General features: G+C 48.8%; 3 protein-coding genes across 3 annotated transcripts; 2 read left to right on the forward strand and 1 right to left on the reverse strand.

The window, feature by feature from the left end:
* The first annotated feature begins 1,141 nt into the window (after window positions 1-1,141).
* Window positions 1,142-4,848, forward strand: LOC123440017 (carbonic anhydrase, chloroplastic-like). The gene is made up of 8 exons (XM_045116611.1): window positions 1,142-1,459; window positions 1,571-1,632; window positions 1,733-1,781; window positions 2,588-2,704; window positions 2,813-2,866; window positions 3,725-3,810; window positions 4,021-4,126; window positions 4,416-4,848. Exons 1-8 carry the CDS (start codon window positions 1,316-1,318, stop codon window positions 4,548-4,550), a joined length of 753 nt encoding a protein of 250 aa, XP_044972546.1. The 5' UTR covers window positions 1,142-1,315; the 3' UTR covers window positions 4,551-4,848.
* A 12,806-nt stretch (window positions 4,849-17,654) lies between these two features.
* LOC123443953 (probable glycosyltransferase At5g03795) lies at window positions 17,655-19,532 on the forward strand. The gene is made up of 4 exons (XM_045120528.1): window positions 17,655-17,951; window positions 18,050-18,180; window positions 18,292-18,640; window positions 18,737-19,532. Exons 1-4 carry the CDS (start codon window positions 17,712-17,714, stop codon window positions 19,421-19,423), a joined length of 1,407 nt encoding a protein of 468 aa, XP_044976463.1. The 5' UTR covers window positions 17,655-17,711; the 3' UTR covers window positions 19,424-19,532.
* Window positions 19,533-19,633: 101 nt separating this feature from the next.
* Window positions 19,634-21,645, reverse strand: LOC123443952 (CASP-like protein 4U1). The gene is made up of 3 exons (XM_045120527.1): window positions 20,774-21,645; window positions 20,170-20,305; window positions 19,634-20,089 (listed from the first exon to the last, which is right to left on the reverse strand). Exons 1-3 carry the CDS (start codon window positions 21,580-21,582, stop codon window positions 19,901-19,903), a joined length of 1,134 nt encoding a protein of 377 aa, XP_044976462.1. The 5' UTR covers window positions 21,583-21,645; the 3' UTR covers window positions 19,634-19,900.
* Window positions 21,646-23,038: the final 1,393 nt, after the last annotated feature.

Here is a 23,038-nt window from a genome sequence, read left to right on the forward strand (position 1 = left end):
TCCGATCCGCTGCCGTCGTACCTGCCGAACACTTCCGCTGATTCTTCCGATCTTCAGCTGCTGCAAGCCGCCGCATGCCCTGAGCCGATGTGATCCGCAGCGATCTACCTCCAGCGTACGCCCACAAGCCGATGACCCTGCCCACTCCGATTGCTTCTTGTACTCGCCGACCTTTGCTGCTTCAGAAAATTCCATTGATCGTCTTGGCTTTCCTGTCGACTATCACGAGATCGCTCCCTATCGCCTAACACATCATGGATCGAACTAATTTCTTTCGCAGCCTTCGGCGTCATCACCTCTAGATCAACGACCACAACCTCAAATCGAACCTTGCTCATGATACCACTTGTTAGAATTAATCCGAGGCACTTCGTTGATCAACGGAGGACCAAGCAATCACACAAGCATGACACCGAGATTTGTTAACGAGGTTCACCGATATGGCTACATCCCCGGGGCCTGACTACGGGCGCTCCTCCCCGTGACACCATCACAATACCGCACCTCGGCCGCCCAGACGCCGGCACACGTCGCCGGCTCCCCCGCGCACCCGTGCTATTATGTTAGCATAGGTTACATCGTGTGTCTACCCTCGCTATATATGAGAGGCCTAGGATACAAGTGTCCTATCAGGACACGACTCCATATCCTGTCTAAACACAATACTACTCAGAGTCCAACTGTAACCTACCTTGTACAATAATATTCGACACAACTCTAACACGTAATAGTACGTATGTTTCCAGAAAGACGAAGGAAACATATCTGCAACAAAACAATTGTTTCTAAAACTCGACCATTGTTTCAGGAATTAATGGGTCCAAAGTTTTTTTTACAACAAATCGGTTGTTTCTGCAACTCGGCCGTCGTTTCAGGAATTACTCGGTGCCCGACCGAAGCCCCGCACGCGGATCAGATGGCGATCCGTGTATATCGAACGGTCGTCCAGATGATAAACATCCGCCGGTGGACGCGTAGCATCCCCTAAAATTTATGTGAACCCGTTCAAATCCGTTGGATGTTAATCTCCATCGGTAAGTGCTTCACAGATTTAAACAAGAATCTCTAAAAAAAAAAGATTAAAGCAAGAATCGGATAGGCATCTGTTACTTAAAACGAAGAGATGCAATCCATGTCGTCCAACGAGCAAGGGTTTTAGTTCCATCATTCCCAAATCTGTTGAACTCTTCCGTTCCCGGCGGGCGGCGGCTGGTTTAGGCGGCGAGGTGACGGCGGATCTCCATCGATTCCTTTGTTGTTCTTCGGTCCCTCCTCTCTTTCTCCTCTAGTAAAACACGCGGAGACTCGATCCAAGATGGGTGGGTGCTGCTGCTGTTTCCCCTCTAAACCCCCAAGGGAGAACCCAATGCACCCAGCCGCAGAGTCGCTCATCCAGCGGAAGCCCAATCACACCCTTCCCTGCCATCAACCGCCCCCGGTGATCACCCATACTCAAAAGGTCCAACTTTTTCCTTCGTTTTCTCCTTGGATCTGCTTGATGCATCCAGCGTACGACCGTGGTTGCCGGTAACTTCTGATCGTCGTGCGTTGGCTGGTGATATTCTTGCAGGGTATGAACGCTGTCGTGCGCCTGAAGACCGGCTTCGAGCGTTTCAGAACGAATGTGTACATGTATGTTCTGAAGCCCAAAGAATTATGTGTCTTTCTTCAATACTATGAATTTGTTCTGAATTGAATTTGCTATTCTGTGGTGGTAATTGGTACCTGGCAGGAAGAATCCGAAGCTTTTTGAATCACTTAAAAAGGACCAGTCTCCCAAGGTACGTGCCATCGGACTGTTCCGTGATAAAGTAACTCCTTTGTTCTTCCAAGTGCACACTGAATGTACTGGTAACAGAATGGGTCGTGGAGACAACATTCTGTTAGCTCTGTAACAAACTTCATAAGTTGCAGAGCTAACAGAAGGCTGTCTCACAAGGTACGGAATCTCCATCGGACTGTTCTTCCAAGTTAATCTCCATCCGTAAGTGCTAACAGAATGTTGTCTCCACCCAGCATTCTGTTAGCTCTGCAACTTATGAAGTTTGTTACTGGTAAATTTGGAACCTTAATCAAGCCTGTATTCGCGAGATATGTTAATATCTCAGTAATTACCTGCCTAGGCTAGCATTGGAGAATGTGGCAGTGTACATGGAACTCAAACATACAGTATTACATAAACCAGTGTATAAGAAATATTGGCTACTAAGGACAATTAAACAGTTGCTAGAAATAGCAATTTCTCATTTGAACGATTGCTGTTTGGGCCCAGGGTATGGCTGACCTTCATCATTCACTTGCCGGTACCTATGTTTTGGTTGAAGGTTGAGTTACATGAAGGGATGCTTGATGGCAAAGAGTGTGGTTTTTCTACACCCAGGGACATTGCACCCCCACTACACCCATGACTGAAAACTTAGCAAAACAAATCAAAAAAATCTGAAACGTTGTAGCTTCGATTATGACCAGATGTTTTAGGTGCTTGCAAGAATGGGTGGCCAATTTTTACACTTGCTGCAGCTGTTGTGCTTCTGATACACATTTGTGCTGGTTGCCGACAACACTCTTAATTCATTCTTGCTTGCAGTACATGGTGTTTGCATGTGCTGACTCGCGTGTGTCTCCGACAATAACCCTCGGCCTGAATCCAGGAGAGGCCTTCACTGTTCGAAATATTGCCGGAATGGTTCCTGCCTATCGAAAGGTTCTTTATTATGTACATTGTTTCATTCTATATTGTTGTGGACTATTTAGTAACTCTAGCTTGTGTATTTGAGATGTATACTGAGCTGCACTTGCATATTGGTTGCAGACAAGGGACTGCAGCATCGGGTCAGCCATCGAGTTTGCCGTGGTTGTCCTCAAGGTTGCTTCTTCCTTCTGGTTTTTAATATCCTTGACACAAGAAAGTGTACTTTTATTCAGGAATACAACTGTCTCATACAATTTTGCAGATAATTTATTTATACCACTGTGACAAGGTTGGTTGGTACATTAATAATTAGATAATTAGTCAATCTGGCAATGACTTCATCATGCCTTGTGCCTTTTGTTTTGAAAAGGAGATAGTTTTTGTTTCATGTAGCATCTTTAATTTTCCCTAGATGTGATAGTTTTTGTTTCATGTAGCATCTCTAATTTTCCCTAGATGTGATCCAATAAAATAAATAAGAATTTTGCCTCTCTCCATGGGTATATGTATGCTCTTCTCTTTAAGCGGAATAGGCTCTCTTTCCATGGGCATATATCTTGTCAATTGCAAATGTTGTTTAACATTTGTGTTCTGTCGGGTCCAGTCTGGAAAGGTGAAACCGTGAGAGTGATGTGCTCAGATAAGCGAACTATCCTTAGGGGGAAAATATTATCTCTCTCATTAGGGAATAAAAAATGCACTCTTTCTCATAGCAACTCTCGAGTCAATATGTGTGGCTATAGCCATTCAACCCAGCCATAAGTATCACCAGGAAAGATTATGAATTTAATCATGTGTCAAATGATTCTAGTATGGCAAAGTATTGTATCAGATCATAGTTTATCGTTTGGAGTTGGTATGGTCTGTAGAACTCTGTTAGTTATATTGCACTCAATTAAAGTGTCGAAAGGGATACCCTGGACAGTTTTGGCTAGCAATATCGTAAGCTGGCATAAACTTGCGCGCTTGCTACCAATTATGATAGTTGGTATATTCTCCATCAAAAGGATTTCATAGACATCCATGTGGCAGGTTGAGTGCATTGTTGTGATTGGTCACAGCCGCTGTGGTGGAATTAGGGAACTACTCTCGCTGAAGAATGGAGGGCCTAATGCCTAGTAAGTAAATGTCTCCATTCATACTTATTATGTACTACTAAAAAAATCATATATACACAAGGGGTCCGAATAAGGAATTACAAGGATGGACCTAATCCTATCCTACACAAATTGAACGAGTCTTGAAGGAACGTGTTAAAACATGGCTTCTGTATTAGTTTGTCCTCTCACTAATTTCTATTTGAGCTCACTGTTTGTCTGGTTACTTAGCCACTTCATTGAGGACTGGGTGAAGATCGGTATGGAGGCCAAGAAGAAGGTCCAGAGAGAATACAGGTTGTTGCCTTTTGATGACCAATGCACCGTGTTGGAAAAGGTACGATTGCTTGAAACATTTTCGTTTCCTGTTGAGCAGAATAGTGGGTCAATTGTGAACTAAATTCCCTCTACTTACTAATTATCCTTTGGGCACCTTTCATCTTTAGTACTCCCTCCGTCCCAAAATAACTGTCTCAAGCTTAGTACAAATTTGTACCAGAGCTAGTACAAAGTTAAGACACTTATTTTGGGACGGAGGGAGTAGTACAGTATACTAGTTAGTTAACTAACGTTCCATAGTAGTCAGATAAACGCTCATCCTGCATTTCTGAATGGTGTGTGCGCAGGAGGCCGCCAATGTGTCCCTTAGAAATTTGAAGTCGTATCCGTTCGTCAAGGACAGACTGAACAAGGGCGCGCTCAATTTGATTGGTGCCCGCTACGACTTCGTCTGCGGAAGCTTCGAAACGTGGAATGCCTGACGTCAAGTAGTGCACAAACGGTTGGTTAGCCAGTCGCAAATATTTCGTCGAATAAGGCTAGCTGCATACATCGCTGTTTGCTGGGTTTGCATTCCGTGCGAGTCCTTTGGGTACCAATTAGCATAGGGTTTTTGTTTTTAAAACAAGGCAAAAGGCTTGTCATTTCATTATTTAAGAGAGAAGGTTTGTAACAAAGCCCAACAGAGGGGAAGAAAAAAATGTCCGCATATGTTCACAACACATATGTCGACAATCGCTAAAAGAAGTCGTTCAAAATTCGACATACGCATAAAGAAAAGAAAAGAAAAATTCATCTTGATTAGTGTTAAAAGAAAACATTAGCAAAATGACACTATTCACATCTCAATTTGTCTTTTTTTTTGTTTCTCCATGTGTTTCGAATATTTTTTTTAGTGGTTACCCACATATGTGTTGTCAACATCCATGATTTGTTTGAGAATTTTTTGACATGGTTAAATTTGATTTTTGAAAGTTGGATGCATGCTATTCCCTTTGTTCCATAATGTAAGATGTTTTTTTGACACTAATGTAAGACGTCTTACATTATGGGACAAAGGGAGCAACATATAAGGACTAGTATAATCTAATTTTCCCTGCAAGACATGTCCCCAAGTGGGCTCCCCCACTCACCTTTTGAATGTTAAATTTTTTGTTGAGCTCTTCTTCACGTGTTTTTTTTCCTTCGTTCTCTTATATCCTTCGTCACAAAGATTTTTATCTTGCCATCATACATGAGCACCGTGTCAAGACGATTCGTTCCAATGTTTGTGGCATGCTTACACAGAGGAAGCTGGAGATGACACAACATAGCCCATGTTGCAAATGCATTTTCGTCCGTGCTGCGATGATCTAACAGGCCACCTAAGGTAGATCAAACTACCTCCGATCGACCAGTGACGTAGTCTAGGATTTTTCATGAGGATGGTCCAATTGATATAAAATAGTGTTTACATCATAAATACAACATATTAAAATACTAGCAGAGGCGGAACTATGTGTTAAGATAAGGGGCCAATGCCCCTACCCCCTAGCTTTTGACCAATTTATGGAAAAGAAATATGGGAGGACTCATATGTGGAAACAAATTAGCATTTGCCATACCCTCCTCCTAAAAAATCCAAAAAACTAGTTTATGGAAAAATAGACACTGGTTTTCTAGGGGAAAATGGGAATTTAAAAGAAAATGAATTTGGAACTTTTTTTTGCAGATTTAACAAAAGTCCATGGTTCTGAAAAATACGCCAATTTGAAAGAAGTTCATGACTGTGAAAAAATTGTTCGTGAAATTCAAAACATTTTTGTGGATTAAAAAAATCATGAATTTGGAAAATGTTTGCAAAATTGAAAGATGTTCAAAAAGGTGAAAAAAGTCCATGAATTTGAAAGGTTCGTAAAATTGAAAAAAGATCGGGAATTTGAAAGTAGTTCGGGAAAATGAGAAAATTCCATGAATAAAAATAAAAGTTCATGAATTTACTGAAGTTCGTAAATTTGAAAACAATCACAAATTTTGAAGGAAAAGATTCAATAATCTGAAAATCAAATCACAAAAGTGTTCACAAAATTGAAAACGTGCACAAATTTGAAAAAGTTTTTCTGAATTTGAAACATTTCGGGCGTTTGATAAAAAATATTGATAAATAAATAATATAAAGGGCAACAATAGCTCTGTCTGGCATATCCAACGGTCTTCGTCATGTCCATCAGGAAAAACAGAAGAGTAAGAGAAGCTCTGCAAAATGATTGTTGGATTCTAGACCTACATCATGGAAACTACAATGGCATCGTCCATCAAGTCATTCAGTTAGCAAGGGAGATCAGACAAACGGGCATCACGATGGAGCAAGGACCACAGGACTCCATCAGATGGACGTTGTGCAACTCTGGGCAATACTCCGCGCGAACGGTTTAGATGGCCCAGTTTAAAAACTGTAAACCAAGCAACTTCAGAGAGCTCATCTCGAAGGTTTGGGCGCCGGGAATGATCAAGATGTTTCTCTGGCTTCTCCATCAAGACAAGCTTTGGTACAATGACCAGCTGCAAAGGAGGTGTTGGGAAAATGGATACTTCTGTTGAAAGGACGTGGATGTCGCCTAGAGGGGGGGTGAATAGGCGTTTTTAAATAATTACAGTTTAGGCTTGAACAAATGCGGAATAAAACAAACGTTTAATTTGACAAGCACAAAACCTACAAACAACTAGGCTCACCTATGTGCACCAACAACTTATGCTACGCAAGATAAATATCTAAGTGATAGCAAGATATATGACAATAAACAATATGGCTATCACAAAGTAAAGTGCATAAGTAAATGGTTCGGGTAAGAGATAACTGAGGCACGCCGAGACGATAATGTATCCCGAAGTTCACACCCTTGCGGATGCTAATCTCCGTTGGAGCGGTGTGGAGGCACAATGCTTCCCAAGATGCCACTAAGGCCACCGTAATCTCCTCATGCCCTCGCACAATGCAAGATGACGTGATTCCACTAAGGGACCCTTGAGGGCGGTCACCGAACCAGTACAAATGGCAACCCTTGGGGGCGGTTACCGGTACCCGTACAAATTGCTCGGGACTATCTCCACAATCCAATTGGAGACCCCGACGCTTCCCGGAGCTTTACGCCACAATGATTGAGCTCCAAGACACCACCAAGCTTCTAGGAAGCCAAAGCATCCACGAAGAACAATATCTAGGGTACTAAGTACCAAAAGGTAATAGGGCTTCTCAAACTTCACTTCCACGAATCACCGTGGAGAACTCAAACCGATGCAACTCATGCAATGGCAAGAACACACAAAGTGGTCAAGTCCCTCACACTCAAATCCCTCCACAACAACAAAAGCTATGGAGAAATATGAGAGGAAGAACAAGGAGCTCACAAAGAACTCCAAGGTCTAGATCCAATGGGTTCCCCTCACATAGAGGAGAAAGTGATTGGTGGAGATGTGGATCTAGATCTCCTCTCTCTTTTCCCTCAAGAACAAGCAAGAATCATTGGAGGGATTGAGAGTTAGCAAGCTCTAAGAATGTCAACAATGGAGGTAGAACATGAACTCAACAGATGGATAAGACCAAGGGGGAAGAAGACCCCCTTTATATAGTGGGGGAAGGAATTAGACCGTTACCCCCACTTACAGCCCGAGCCCAGCAGTACTACCGCTCGCTCCAGCGGTACTACCGCTGACCCTCCAGCGGTACTACCGTTGGCTGCAGCGGTACTACCGCTGAGCCCATGGTAGCGCAAGGATACTACCGGGACAACCACCGCCAAGAAAGTCTTCGCAAAAAGTCCGACGTAGTACAACCGCAAAGATGACGGTACTAAAGTCCTGGAGCGGTACTACCGCTGACCAGGGGCGGTACTACCGCTGTCTGGGACAGCGGTACTACCGCTCGCCACTGAAACAACCATAACTTTCGCATACGAGCTCCTAATCGAGCAACCCAAGCTTGTTGGATTCAAGATGACAAGAGCTATCCAAACAGCGACCACTTGTCATAGAGATGTGGGTCCTCCATGAATGAAGAACCGGCAAAGACTCCAACATCGAAAACATCATAGTAGATGCATATGGACTCCGTTTTCGATGAACTCAAGCTTGTCATGAAGATGACCATAAGCTCTAAAACTCACAAAGAGAAACACCAAACAAGAACCAAGAAGTATGATGCAAGGATGCAAATGGTTTGAGCTCTCAACGAACGATACGATCAAGCTACTCACTTGAGAGCCCCCCTTAACAGTACAACAATCTATCCTAAACAAAAAACCTATCAAGGGCAAACCTATACCTTGCACCTCGTCCTCTTGAGCTAGATGATGATGATCTTGGCTTCCTCAAGATGGACCACATTTCTTGATTGCGTTGGCTTGATGAAGACTTAGTTGATTGCTCCCCCATACTCACTATGGGTGAGCCACTCTTCAGCATATCTTCACAAGTCCATTGCCACCACAATGGACGGCAAGCTTCAAGCATGATATCTTCGTGCTGATCCACTTGAACTTGCACACCGCAATCTTGATGACGATCACCACTTGACGTCATCCTTCATGGGTTGTATGAGATCTTCCTCTAGATGCAAGCCCATGGAAACACACCTAACCCCTACATAGAACTCTCACAAAGACCATGGGTTAGTATACAAACACGTAATGGACAATGCTTACCATACCATGGGATCACTTGATCCCTCTCGGTACATCTTGTACGCTTTGTGTGTTGATCATCTTGATTTACTCTTTGTCTGAGATCTTGATCAACCTTGTGTCTCTATGACCATTCTTTGGATAATACCTTGAATACCATCTTGGTCATTATATAAACTCCTTGAACCCAACAGATGGACTTCAAGAAGTGCCTATGGACAAATCCTATAAATATAACTTAAGGCAACCATTAGTCCATAGGAATTGTCATCAATTACCAAAACCACATATGGAGATATATGCTCTAACATATGTCCTCTTTGTCTTAGAAACATGGAGACCTCCGTTCATCTGTTATGGGAGTGTCCAGTCGTGTTGCACGTATGGAACGCGGCGGCAACATGGACTGGCTGTTGCACTCTCAGCCCATCAGTGTGGAACGGGCCAGGCTCGACGACCGACCGTGCCAAACTAATTGCAGTCGCCCCTGCCACAAATGTCACGAAGGGCAAAATGACAATGATCGCACTCACTGGTTGACATATTTGGCTGGCGTGAAATGCTTGTGTGGTCAGAGGAAAGCAGACAAATGGGCGCCACATAATCGAGGCATGTCGTAGGAACATGGAGCAATGGAGGATGGCCGGCGCAAAATGCATAGAGCAGCCCTTTAGGGAGATAGTGATGTGAGGAGTTAGCTTTTCAAAAGGATCCTAGATGCCGGAAACAAAGCTTTCATGGCAATGTTGTAATTTTCTTTCACCCACCGATCGCCTTGATCAACATTTTGTCATTACCTCTACTAAATCAATTGAACGTCAGCGATGCTGGATCTTTCAAAAAAAGAACAAAAAAACTGGTCAGAAGCTTATGATTTTAACTGAAGAGCATCTCCAACAAACGCGTTAAAAATCTCGTGTATGGTAAAACCGTTGTTTTGGCGCGCGAGCGACCGTATAGAACGCTCCAGTGAATTGCGCTATGAACCGAATGACTTTAACCGAAGAGCACCTCCAACAAACGCGTCAAAAATCACGCACGTGGTAAAAACCGCAGTTTTAGCGCGCGAGCAGTCGTGCGGCGCGCTCCAGCGAATGTACCGAATCGTCGCGCTAAAAAATTGTGCGGGGGAAAACGGCGGCCCGCGCGCCATTACTGACGTGCATCGGTCAACGCGCCCTATAAATCCCATGCCGCATCCACGCTCTTCAACCGTCATTTTCCCTCCCGCGCTTTCTCCCTGCATTTTGTCGCCGTCGCGCTTTCTCTTGGCGCTCCGTGGCCGCACCTTCTCCCCCGCCTCTTCAAGCGCCTCGTCGTGGCTGCACCCCGCCATGTCGTCGCACCCCTGAAGCAGCTTCGGCTTCCACGGCATTCGCGCCCATCCCTCCGACGTGTTTTACGCGGAGATCCGCTCCGGCGGCGCGCCTTGGGCTCGGCACGTTCGAGACCGCCCACAAGGATGTCCGCGCGTATGACGCGGCGGCGTGGCGCCTCACGCAGCCTCGGGCGCACATGAACTTCCATGGCATGTTCACATGCCAGCAGGTGCACGGTGTCACGTCTCCCCCGCGCCTGGTCACCGAGGAGGACCGTTGTGTCGAGCGGAATCGGGAATGCTGCCTCGCGATCATCGAGGGGGACAAGGCCGCCATGGTGGAGTGGCGCCAACGCTTCTCGGATGATGTCGCCGCCAAGAATGACTTCTGGGCGCCAAGGAGGGCGGAACGAGCTGAGCATCACGAGGACAAATGTCGTTGCAAGGCACTGACAATTTCCCACATAGACAACCCGGACACGACTTGGGAGTCGAACAATTCTTGGTGGGAGGACGTGATGCCGTCGTCTACAACAGCAAGGAGGAGGAGTCTAGGTGTACTTTTATTTATTAGCATGTTTTATAAATCTAAATTTGCTTGTTAGTTTGTTTTTGAATTTCAATATTTCACGATGAACTATTTGAATTTTAGTATTTTATTTTTTATGTTTGAAAGCGCCTGTTGTATTTTTATTTGTTTTTTTATGTTTGAAAGCGTGTGTTGTATTTTTATCGTCCGTATTGAAGCGTTGTTGTGACACGTTAAATTTTACAACTAGCATGCGCGCGCTAAAATGCTATTTCAATGTTCAAAGGGAATTTTTACTCGTCGTGGATCCATCCGTATAATGAAGATGCTCTAAGAACAACTTTAATCGGGCGATCCATTTGGGTCGCGCGGACAAAAACGGAGCCCCAACACGCCGACTCATTCCCAAAACGCGTTCGATCCCCGTCCGTGCCGACCCATTTCACGCCCAAATTTGGGGCTGAAATGCGCCAGCGCGGGCGCGAAGCGGACGCGGCGCACGTCTTCTCATGTTCGCACCCGTCCACACGTGGCGCCCGGTCAAAAACAGTGTCGTCTTTATTAACGACCAGTGCCCATCACGGACCCACACGTCAGCGACCCCATGCGTCCTTCTTTTTAATCGGAGCATGCGTGGGCCGGCCCATCTAGCCACCTGCTGCTCCCCGTCGGCAGCGAACCCTAGCCATCATGGGTTTCTTCTCCAGCAAAGACAAGGGAGATGGCAGTGGGAGCACCGCGTACCCTCCCCTACCCTGATGTCACCCTGCCGCACGACTTGCATTTGAATCCGGAGAGGATCACAGTGTTAGCGGTGCCGCGGGCGGCGCGGGCGCATGCGAAGGAGGTGAGGCGTCGGCGACTGTAGCTGACACTAGATCAGCAGCGCAACCCCGTGTACGCTTGTGACAGCCTGAGGCCGACGTTCCAGAAGATCCCCCTTTCTTTCCGTTTCCATCGTGTGGTTATTTTTCGTTTGTTGCATCGTCATTTAGTTTGCATCAACGCATCATGCATGGCGTCATGTCAACTGTGTTTTGTCGGTGTTGTTTGTTGCCGTGTTGTTGGATGTTAGTGCCTTGTGACAGGCGTTGTTTTATTGGAGCGTTGAGAGAGGGTGCGCGAGAGCCACCGCTAAACCCTGTTGCGCCACCGACCTAAACCTTCTCCCCTTCTCTCCTCTCTCATTTTGTTTTGAGGTTTTGCTAAAGTCTTCGTTTAAACCCCTATTTAAAAGGGTGCGTCTTCTTCTTTTCAATAAAAGTCCTTTTATTAAATGTGGGGCAACCCTTAGGTTTTTATTTTATTTTTCTCCGTTTGTTTTATTCTAAAACTCTCCCATTTTATTTTCTCTTTTAAAAGGCTTTTATTTATTCTTTAAATAAAGAGGTTTATTTAATTCTTCAAAGGGGTTCGATTTTTATTCTTTTGTTAAAAGAGTTTTATTTTAATTCTTCAAAAGGGTTTTATTTTAATTCTTAAAAAGGTTTCATTTTATTTGTTTTAAAATGCCAATCTATTTTATGGTTGGGATTTAATTTTCAAAGGAGCAAAAGCTTTTTATTATTTTTGTTAAACGTTTTTCTTTTGTAAGCTTTCTTTGTTTAAAATTAGCTGATTTAAAAGTTTTTAAAAGAAAAAAAACCAAGTTTTAAAAAAAACATGATGGGGAGGGAGCCCAGCCCAGCCGGCCAGGCCGAGGCCCAGCCAGCCCTCCTCCCGTGACCTAGCGCCGTCGGCCCCTCGTCCCTCATCTCCCCTCCCTCTCGATCCCCTTCTTCCTCCCCCTCGCGCAACCTCTCCAGGTCCCCTTGCCTCGCCGTGGCCACCTCCCTCGCCCTCTCTTCTCCCCTGTGCGCGCCGCCAGTCCCAGGCTCGCCGCAGCCGCAGGCTGGTCCAGCGCCGAGCCGCCTTGGCCCTCGGCCTGCCCTGTGTCGCGCGCGCCCCTCCTGCCGCCGCCTCCTCCTCCCGTGTGCTGCGCCGCCGCCGTGCCGCGTCGCCGGCCTCTCCTCCGCTGCCTCGCCCGACCTCTCCATGGCCGCCCTCGCCCTCGCCCTCGAGCTCGCCGTGCCCCTGCTAGAGGTGCACCGCGCCCGCCTCACCGCCTCTCCGCGTTCCTCGCTCCGCCCTGGCTCGCCGCCGCCCTGTCGTGCCCGCCGCCTGCGCTCCCCGCCACCGCGCCGCGCCCCCTCGCCCTCGCCCAACACCTCCTCCGCCTCGCTATGGTTCCCATGTCGAGTCATTGCTGCCATGCGGTTGCCTGCTGGCCCCTGTACGTTGCGTTGCTAAGCTGCTGCCGTTTTTCCTTGCCTTGCCGTTGTGCCTGCTGGATGATGTACCCTGCTGCTGTCGTTGTTACCTACTGTTGTTGCTGCGCCGTGGCTTGCTGATGCTGCCGCCTGCTGCATGTTGTTGCTGTCGCGCCTGATGCTGCTTGCCGTTCCCCGCGATCCCTGTCGGTGTGCCGAGCCGCTGCATGTGCCTGTTGCTGTGCCCGGTGTGTTGCTATGCTGCCAAGGCATGTGTAGCGCCTTGCTGCTGCTTGTCGTTGCCAAGCTGCTGCCGTTGTAGCCGTTGCTTGCTGCTTGCTGCTGCTGGTAGGTGCTCGTGCATGCTGTTGCTAGCCGGCTACTACTTGCTGTAGCTGCTGCCGAGTTGTTGCCTGCTTGAGCCGTGCCTTGCCTGCCGTTGCTGCTTGCCGTCGATCCCACTAGGTTGCTACCGTTGTTGCGTGATAGTTGATCTTGCTTGATGTTGTAGCTTGCCGCTATGCTGCCGTGGCGCGCCGTGTTGCTATTCCTCCGTCGCTAGCTTTTGCTGCTGTTTGCCGCCGCCGCGTGCGCCATTCCCTCCTTCATGGTTCCGACGAGACCCGAGTACCACGACGCCCTCGACGACCCCCGGAAACGAGTTCGACTTCCTCGACGTCGCCGAAGACCCGTGATCGACTACCGACGCCGAAGACCTGAGAACCACGACGCCGAGCGAACGACTACCGTCGACGAGACCGTGTACCACTACTTCAACTACCGGCGCGTGTACGACTACTTCCACGACGACAACTACTTCCACGACGTCCACGACGACCGTTGTTCCTCTTCACCGAACCGAACCGCTCCAATTCGCACGCGTCGAAGGTATACCGATGGGTCATGTCGTGTACCGTGTGCTAGTGATGTACGAATGTATGAGTTGTTTGAGTTGAATGCATGTATGCACCGTTGTTTGCCCGTGCACGTTGTCTTCCTTTTCGTCGTGCCCTCGACACGTGGGAACCCGAGATACGGGATCACCCCATTCTTTATTTAACGTTCCCGCACACGCTTCATATACGTTGGCACGATATCTCGACGAGTATCGTGGTAGGAACGTTGCCGTGGCATCGTTTCCATTTTGCCGCCATGGTTCCCTCTCGCTCGCCGTGGCGACACTTGATTCTTTCTCTCCTTACCCGTGTTGTTGTATCTTGTATACATGTCGCATTCATGGCATATAATCTTGTGTCCCATGTCTCTTGTGCCATAGCTCTGTTCTAAGTCCCGCGTGCTATCGACTAGTATGACAGGTAGAACCATCGCTACACCCTCGCCATGTTTACAACAATATAATCTTACCGGTAAATTAACGGGAGTGAACTAATAATTAAACGTGGAGTTTCGTCGATATGCAACCCGTTGCATATCGAGCTTCATTTAATGTGTAGGGTTTGCGTGAGGTGTTTTGCCATGCCATCCCTTGCATTTTAACCTTTTCATGCATCATATTAGGGTATGCATCATGTCTTGCTTTGTGGTGGTGAATACTTGTGTTGATGTTTGTTTCCGGTTTGCCCGTCTCGATAGAGTTCCGCAAGCGTGTCGGAATGTGAGGACCCGTTCGACTATGTTGGTTTGCCGACTTCTCCGAGTTGTTCTTCTTCCAAGCGGGATCTCAGGCAAGATGATCATTCCCCAGATACCATTACTATCATTTTCATGCTAGTTATCGCTTCTATCGTTTATGTCTCGTTGCCTACCACATGTTTCCATATCAGCCTCTCAACAATGCCATGATTACCCTCAACCTGTTCGACCTAGCAAACCACTGTTTGGCTATGTTACTGCTTGCTTATCCCCGTTGATAGCGTTGCTAGTTGTAGGTGTAGATGCTTCCATGTGATAACATGGGTTCCTTGTTATATCACCATATTTAAATGCTATTTAATTTAATGCACCTATATACTTGGTAAAGGTGGAAGGCTCGGCCTTTCTAGCCTGGTGTTTTGTTCCACCTTTGCCCCCTTAGTTTTCGGCTACCGGTGTTATGTTCCATAAACGAGCGCTCCTAACACGATCAGGGTTGTTATGGGGACCCCCTTGATAAATCGTTTTAGATTAAGACTGGTCTGGCAAGGCCCAACTTTGGTACTACATTTGCCTAATCACTAATAAACTGCATAGGGAGTAATTAACCCGAGGAATTTAATCAACCCCCGGGCCAGTGCTCCTCATGAGTGTTGGTCTAAAACAGAGCACTGCGCGGGGCCACCACGAGGAAACTCGAGGTTTGGCACTTGTACGCGTCGCTTATCCGTCGTGTCCTGAGAACGAGGTACGCGACTCCTATCGGGATCGTCGACACGTCGGGTGGCCTTGCTGGATTAGTTTTACCTTTGACGAAATATCTTGTGCATCGGGATTCCGGTGATGCTTTGGATAATCTCAGAGTTGAGGTTTTCCACTAGGGGATCTGACGAGATCGCGAGCTTCGTGATTGAGGATTTCTATGCGGCTTGTGGTAATTTGTGATGGACTAGTTGGAGCACCCCTGCAGGGTTAAATCTTTCGGAAAGCCGTGCCCGCGGTTATGTGGCAACGTGGAAACTTTGTTTAACACTGGTTCTAGATAACTTGAAGTTAACTAATTAAAATATGCCAACTGTGTGCGTAACTGTGACTGTCTCTTTCGTGAGTTCCTTCTCCGATCGAGGACACGGTGGGGTTATGTCTGACGTAGGTAGGTGTTCAGGATCATTCTTTTGATCACGAGTAGTTCACGTCCGTTATGCGTAGATCTTCCCCCTCTTATTTCTGGTACTCGTAAGTTAGCCACCAAATATGTGCTTAGTCGCTGCTGCAACCTCACCACTTAACCATACCTCACCCATTAAGCTTTGCTAGTCTTGATACCTTTGGAAATGAGATTGCTGAGTCCCCTGTGGCTCACAGACTACTACAACACCAGTTGCAGGTACAGGTAAAGGTTACGTGACGCGAGCGCGTTGATTGTTCATTTGGAGTTGCTTCTTCTTCTTCTTCTTCATCGATCTAGGATGGGTTCCAGGCCGGCAGCCTGGGATAGCAAGGATGGACGTCGTTCTTCTTTTGTCGTTTGTTTTCGTCCGTAGTCGGACCCTGCTCTTACTCTTGATGAATATGTTATGTACTGATGTGACTCTGATGTAGCTTGTGGCGAGTGTAAGCCAACTCTGTATATATCTCTTCTTTTTAGTACATGTACTTGTAACGATGTCCATTCTTGCGACACGACAAGATGTGCTTCTATCCCTGACGAGGCCCTCGTGCCAAATCGAGGATAGGGTCGCATCTTGGGCGTGACAACGCTGCAGACTCTCCCGAATGGGAGACCTGGTTTGCATGGGAGCACGAGGAGCAGCGCCGGCGTGGCGTCCGCAACATGGTGGCTGGACCGCCGCCGCCCCTCATCATGCGCGAAGAAGACCAGGAGGCGAAGGCCGCGTGCCAGAACGCGCTGGCAGCTGTCCTGCATGCAAGCGAGGATGAAGCACGCTTCAAGGAGGAGGAAGCGGCCTGCCACAAGCAAATGGGGGAGGCCATGGCGCTCTCTGCTGTCGGCGATGCAGTTGTGTCGCTGCTCGCCCCCTGCCTCCCATGAAGGACGAGCCAGGGTCGTTGGTCCTCAAGCCCGAGATGTACGCGTGGGACGGGATGGTGCATGAGTGGGTCAGCGCATCACCCGTCTGGCTGGGGTGCGATGCCGGAGCAGGAGGCGGCCTACCTGGAGTACCGACGACAGCGGCGGGTGGGGGAGGAGGGCGCAGAGGCCCGGCGGATCGAGCTCATGGAGCGCGAGGCCGAAGCTAAGAAGAAGGAGCGACGTGATGCGCAGTTAGCGCCGGTGCAGCCACTAGCGAACGACGTCGCCGTCGCTTGGGAGATGGCCTTCCCGTGGGCTGCCCCGTTTTCGACGCTCGTCGACCTCATCGGCACAGACGATGAGGATGAGAAGGACGTCTAGGACAACGCGCCTTTTTATTTTATTTCTGTTTAACTTTATATAATTTTCTTAAAATTAATGGTTTTTATATTTTTAAAATATTTATTAAATTAATACTTTTAAAATTTTAAAATATTTATTATGTTTTTTTTGCGTCGCCTAAAAATGAATCATGGCCGGGTTGATCGCAAGCGTCAACCTACTTACAAAAATGGACATAAATGTCCATTGGGCCGAACCAAACAAATAAAATGCGGATAAAGCGGACGTCCGTTTGGGTCGCGTGGTTGAAGTTGCTCCAAGCGCCTGACGGGTGTTTGTGACGCGTTCATAATAACACAAAGAAATCAAGTATTAGGCTGGTCGTAATGGGAGTACCATAGCTAGTATTATGCATGTCAATTAAGCAATTTTGATGAGGTGACATAAAATTAAATGAAGAAAAAGAGGGTTGTGTATCATATCATGATACCGTATCATATTAAATGTTGTGCTACTATGTGTCATGCATGACAATAAATGACCTATCATATGATACTAACATATGATACTATGCATTACGGATGTAGTATCATACACTAGTATCATATGCATGATACTAGTACGTGATACTTCCATTACAACCAGCCTTAGGGGTGCCTCGCCACATAATCAGGGTGTATGTTAACTAATTCCATATATACGCGCGTGTGTAATTGGCATGCAGATAATGCGGCTAAATTAGAGGCGTCTCGCCCCTAGAGTTTTGTTTCTCTGCCTCCCATTTCCTGCCGCGCGCTCTTCCCTGACTTCCCTCCATGCCCTCCGTTACATTCCCCCAATGCCACCATCGCACCTCGCCGCCGCCGCGGCGCATTCTCCCGCCTCGTCGCGAGGTCGGCGTCCCCGCTACCACGGCGCGATGATATCCGCCTCCTGCTGTCGTGCCGCGGCAATCGCCACCCTCCTCGCCGCCGCCGCCGCCACCGCGTTCCTCACATTCTCGCTGCCATCGTCCCCCAGCGTGTCCACCACCAAGTACACGGAAGAATTGTCCATCGCGAGCTCGACACCGCCGCCACATCCAACATTAGCTACGGTGTCACCTCCCCCGGCGCCTGCAAAACCAGCTACGTCCACGGCGAGGCCCCGAAAACGAGAGGTACCTACGGCACTACTAAGCGTCTGCATGCAGGTTGGTGATCGAAAGTAGTAACGGTGTTGTCTGTTTTCTTTCTGTGTTGTGGTGAATATGATCAGCCGTCGTATTGGAGGATGGCGCCCGAGGAGGCGCTGAGGAACGCCAAGAAGGAGATAATGGCCGCCGAGCCTGTCGTCGCCGACCCCGACCTGTACGCGCCTCTCTTCAAGAACGTCTCCCAGTTCAAGAGGTACTATAGCAGAGACATGCTCAACATTAATCCCTACGTTTTCTTGGCAATTCAGTGAGTGACTAAACGCATCATCAATTTAATTGTAGCAAAAATGTGATCATCATCCAGGAGCTACCAACTGATGGAACGGATACTCAAAGTTTACATTTACCAGGACGGTCGGCGGCCCATCTTCCACACCCCTCCCCTCAGCGGCATCTACGCGTCCGAGGGCTGGTTCATGAAGCTCCTCAAGGAGAGCCGGCGGTTCGTCGTCGCCGACGCCGCCAAGGCGCACCTCTTCTACCTGCCCTACAGCTCGCAGCACCTCAGGCTCTCGCTCTACGTGCCGGACTCGCATAACCTGCGCCCACTGGCCGTCTACCTCAGAGATTTCGTCAAGGGCCTCGCCGCCAAGTACCCCTTCTGGAACCGCACCAGAGGTGCTGATCATTTCCTCGTAGCCTGCCACGATTGGGTAATCAAATCATCTGGATGTCATGACTGTAAGATTTTCGTATGGACCTGATGCACACAGCACGATTTTACTGAATAATTCTGAATTTTCTTGCAGGGACCTTACACGACCACGGCGCACCGCGACCTCTCCAAGAACAGCATCAAGGCGCTGTGCAATGCCGATAGCTCGGAGGGGATCTTCACGCCCGGGAAGGACGTGTCTCTCCCGGAGACGACCATCAGGACGCCCAAGCGGCCCCTCCGGTACGTCGGCGGGCTTCCCGTCTCCCGGCGGCGCATCCTCGCCTTCTTCGCCGGCAACGTGCACGGCAGGGTCAGGCCAGTCCTCCTCCAGCACTGGGGCAAGGGGCAGGACGACGACATGAGGGTGTACGCGCTCCTGCCCGGCAGGGTGTCCAGGACGATGAACTACATCCAGCACATGAAGAACAGCAAGTTCTGCCTGTGCCCCATGGGGTACGAGGTGAACAGCCCCAGGATCGTGGAGGCCCTGTACTACGAGTGCGTGCCGGTGATCATCGCCGACAACTTCGTGCTCCCCTTCAGCGACGTGCTCGACTGGAGCGCCTTCTCGGTGGTGGTCGCGGAGAAGGACATACCGGAGCTCAAGAGGATACTCCAGGGGATCTCGCTCCGGAGGTACGTGGCCATGCACGACTGCGTCAAGCGGCTGCAAAGGCACTTCTTGTGGCACGACAGGCCCCTCCGGTATGATCTATTCCACATGATACTGCACTCCATTTGGCTCAGCAGAGTGAACCATGTTGAACTTCAGGACTGAAAAAAATATCATATACATGTATTTGTATGACACTGAAGTTCTACATGTAAGAATGTTCGGGAAGGACAATGGTGCATGCAAGTTGTTTAGTACAACCTCCGTCTTGAATTAACTGTCGCTGAGATGAGTGAACGTGTATAGACTCACTTATTTCAGCGATAGATAATATGGGACGGACGGAGTACTACACAGCCTCTGTCTCGACATGAATTCAGTGTACAGTGACAACTCACAAGTAGTCGATTAGTACAAGTGGAGCGGTACAATGACTATTCTACTTGCCTTTGAAAAGCTTAATCAGAGCACTATATGAGCGCTTTACCTCTTCTTTACAAGGGATTTCTGACGAGTCAGAGGTCAGGACCGAGAACAACGTGCGATATCAAATCAGTCGTGTAACTTTTGGCAATATAAACTGCAAAATTTACATGAATAACGCCGGTAGTAGCTCCACATCCCCAAAGGCAAAGGTTTAACTTAGACCATGCTGAAGAGATTGGCCGTGGAGATGATCGAGCTTGCGGCGAGCGCTATGAAGGCAAGGAAGGACAGCCACACCGAGCTGGTGATCTTCCGGTTGAAGGCATCCTGGCTGAACCTCGACACCCACAGATCATTGCGTGACGCGGCAGCCGACGACGCGGACATGAGGAGATAGGCCAATACCTGCAGCAGAGCCAGGAAGACGACGATGAGGCAAGAAATCGCAGAGCAACTCGATTGTTGGGCGTGAACGTTTTGCTTGCCTGATCAAGGAACAGGCTGAAGTAGTAGCTTGACATGCTCCTGTAAATAAACCTCGCCGCGACCAGACGGCGGATCTCACCGAGCGATTGCGCGATTGAGTAGGCGCAGACGATCACATTCACCGCCAGGGCGTACCTGACATGGCATGCAATTGGGAAGAACAGAGGTTATTTTTCCTCCCAAGAAGATGAAAGAAGCCAACAACTCTGCTTGCAAAAGCCAGGATAATGGATTCAGGTTCAGGGACTGCTGTGGTGCTGGAGTGGAGCAATTGCCCACCCGTTTCGCTTACTTGGGTGTTGCTCTGAACCTATACCAGGGATGACCATGCGTTCTAGTTTTAGAATGCCAAGAGTGGCACGCAACTACTTGGCTGAAAATACCATTGTTCTGTGCGCGGCTCTGTTTTTTTTTTTCATCAACAAATAAAATTCAAGGTGAACTAATTAACCTTAAATTAAACGAGCAGAATAATTACTCCAAGGTAACTGCTTGATTAAAAGAAAGATCAAAGAACTCATTCCAACCGTCAAAACCCGGCGGACATATCGGAACTAAATGCAGGGTGGAAGAATCATGAATTGTAAGCAGGTGATCACTAACCTGTACTGATCGTAGCGATCGAAGTGATCGCCGTCCCAGCCGGACGTCCGGGCGCTGGCCATCACCGCGAAGGACGCCAGGCTGAACACCGCCGTGGCCAGCCGCAGGGCAACCGACAGCGCCCTCCTCTCCCCGACCGCGGCCACCGCCGCCACGTCGCGAGGCACCGTGTTGGGCGCGCCTCCGTTCTCCGCTGCGGCCGGCGTAGGGCCGCGATGGCGGTCGATTCGGGCCTTGCCGAGCTGCAGCGGCGACGTGACGGCTTCCTCGACAGGGTCGAACTGCACCGCGATCGCTGTGGCCGGCGGTTTCCATGCCTCCGGGCGCTTCGGCGTGCTCTGGGCGCTCTTCTTGTTGGTTGCGGTGGCGGGGGACGGGGTTAGAGGCGACGGCGGCGTCAGCGACGGAGAGGGCGATGGAGAGGGGGACTTGGCGACGGACCCTTGCGACGGCGTCCGGACGAGGCCGGGCGCAAGGCGGAGCTGCGGGCGGCGACCCGGCACCGGCGCATGCCCGGCGGCGGGACCGTCTTCGCCGTTGCCGGTGGGAGAGTGGGGCGGCAGCAAGCGGTTCTGCGAGGGGAGGCGCACGGGCGAGAGGGTCGGACTCTTGCTAGCCGCTCTCCCGTTGCCGTTGGTTTCTTGCGGCCACGGTGGCGTTTCTTCGCGCGCCTCGTCCAGCGAGGGCGTCGGCGTGTGGTAGTCCTCGCCGGGCGTCGAAGGCGACGAATCCGGCCGAGGCGGCGTGTCGGGCAGCGGAACGGGCGGCGGAGGCCTCAGTGGCGGCGGGGCACGGGGAGTCTCGGCCATGTGCGACCGGTTCGCGCGGGCAGTGGCAAAAGGAGGCGGGTCGATGGAAGGATGGGCTCCCGTGTTTAAGTATCGTTACGTGTTGCCCTCTCGATCGGTTTAGTATATTTGCTTTGCTTCCTTCCCTCCGCCTTCTCCCACTTCTTTCCTTTTGTGTTTCTGTTTTCTTTTTCCGACATGTCCGTTGCCTTTTGCTGTTTTGCAGCACCGGTTCCCCCTCTTTTCTCCGGAAATTTCGTTTGATTCATCAGTATCTAAATATCCTCAGGTGGCATTGAATTGTTTTTCAACGAGTACCGCTTGTTTTCATCGCACCCTCTCGCCGCCGCCGCCTAAACCTCCCCCAACGCTCACCTGCGCCCCCGTCGTTGTTGGTGGTCGGCGTCGGGCAAAGCCAGTGCATGCAATGGCGTCAGCGGAGGTCCTCTTCCCCTTTCTCAGATCCGCGGTCGACGTGGGAGCCCATATCCACGAGGTGCGCCCCTCCCGACGGCGCAATCATTTCTGGCGACGGGGGTGCACGGGCGCCTGATATGTCTCAAACGTATCTATTTTTTAAAACTTTTTTGTCCTTATTTTAAACTCTAATTTATATGATTTCAATGAAACTTACCCGGACCGACGATGTTTTCAGTAGAATTGTCTTAGTGTTATTTTTGTACAAAAATAAAAGTTTTAGGATTGACCTAAAAATTTACAGAGAATATTTTTAGAATTAATAAAAAATATTGGAGAAAGAATCAACCGGAGAGGGGCCACCACATGGCCACAAGCCTGCAGCCCCCCCTAGGGCGCGTCCCTGGCTTGTGGGGCCACTATGGCTCCTCCGACCTCGTCTCCACTTCTATATATTCTTATTCGGGGGGGGGATCAGAAAAAAGAGTTCATCGCGTTTTACGATACAGAGCCGCCGCCACCTCGTGTTCTTCCTCGGAAGGGCAGATCTGGAGTGTGATTTAGGCTCCGAAGAGGGGAAATCGACGTTGTCGTCATCACCAACCATCCTTCATCACCAATTTCATGATGCCCTCTGCCGTTCGTGACTAATTCCATCGTAGGCTTGCTGGACGGCGATGGATTCGATGAGATCTATCATGTAATCGAGTTAGTTTTGTTAGGGTTTGATCCCTACTATCCACTATGTTCTGAGATTGATGCTGCTATGACTTTGCTATGCTTAATGCTTGTCACTAGGGCCCGAGTGACATGATTTCAGATATGAACCTATTATGTTTTCATGAATATATATGTGTTCTTGATCCTATCTTGCAAGTTGTAGACACCTATTACGAGTTATGATCCGCAACCCCAGGGTGACACTAACTGGGATTCTTTTCGGTGATTACCGTAGTTTGAGGAGTTCATATATTCACTAAGTGCTAATGCTTTGGTCCGGTTCTCTATTAAAATGAGGCTTAATATCCCTTAGTTTCCATTAGGACCCCGCTGACATGGG

This window comes from Hordeum vulgare, chromosome 3H, assembly GCF_904849725.1.
Source record: "Hordeum vulgare subsp. vulgare chromosome 3H, MorexV3_pseudomolecules_assembly, whole genome shotgun sequence".
NCBI classification, from domain to species: Eukaryota; Viridiplantae; Streptophyta; class Magnoliopsida; order Poales; family Poaceae; genus Hordeum; species Hordeum vulgare.

Excerpts from the sequence above, each read along its gene's own strand:
- LOC123440017 (XM_045116611.1), top strand. The coding sequence starts at position 1,316 with ATGGGTGGGTGCTGCTGCTGTTTCCCCTCTAAACCCCCAAGGGAGAAC. Across the intron at positions 1,633-1,732 it reads TTCAGAACGAATGTGTACAT|GAAGAATCCGAAGCTTTTTG; the intron begins GTATGTTCTGAA and ends GGTACCTGGCAG. Across the intron at positions 3,811-4,020 it reads AATGGAGGGCCTAATGCCTA|CCACTTCATTGAGGACTGGG; the intron begins GTAAGTAAATGT and ends CTGGTTACTTAG.
- LOC123443953 (XM_045120528.1), top strand. The coding sequence starts at position 17,712 with ATGATATCCGCCTCCTGCTGTCGTGCCGCGGCAATCGCCACCCTCCTC. Across the intron at positions 17,952-18,049 it reads CGAGGCCCCGAAAACGAGAG|CCGTCGTATTGGAGGATGGC; the intron begins GTACCTACGGCA and ends GAATATGATCAG. Across the intron at positions 18,641-18,736 it reads TCGTAGCCTGCCACGATTGG|GGACCTTACACGACCACGGC; the intron begins GTAATCAAATCA and ends ATTTTCTTGCAG.
- LOC123443952 (XM_045120527.1), bottom strand. The coding sequence starts at position 21,582 with ATGGCCGAGACTCCCCGTGCCCCGCCGCCACTGAGGCCTCCGCCGCCC. Across the intron at positions 20,306-20,773 it reads GATCGCTACGATCAGTACAG|GTACGCCCTGGCGGTGAATG; the intron begins GTTAGTGATCAC and ends ATGCCATGTCAG. Across the intron at positions 20,090-20,169 it reads TCAGCCTGTTCCTTGATCAG|GTATTGGCCTATCTCCTCAT; the intron begins GCAAGCAAAACG and ends GCTCTGCTGCAG.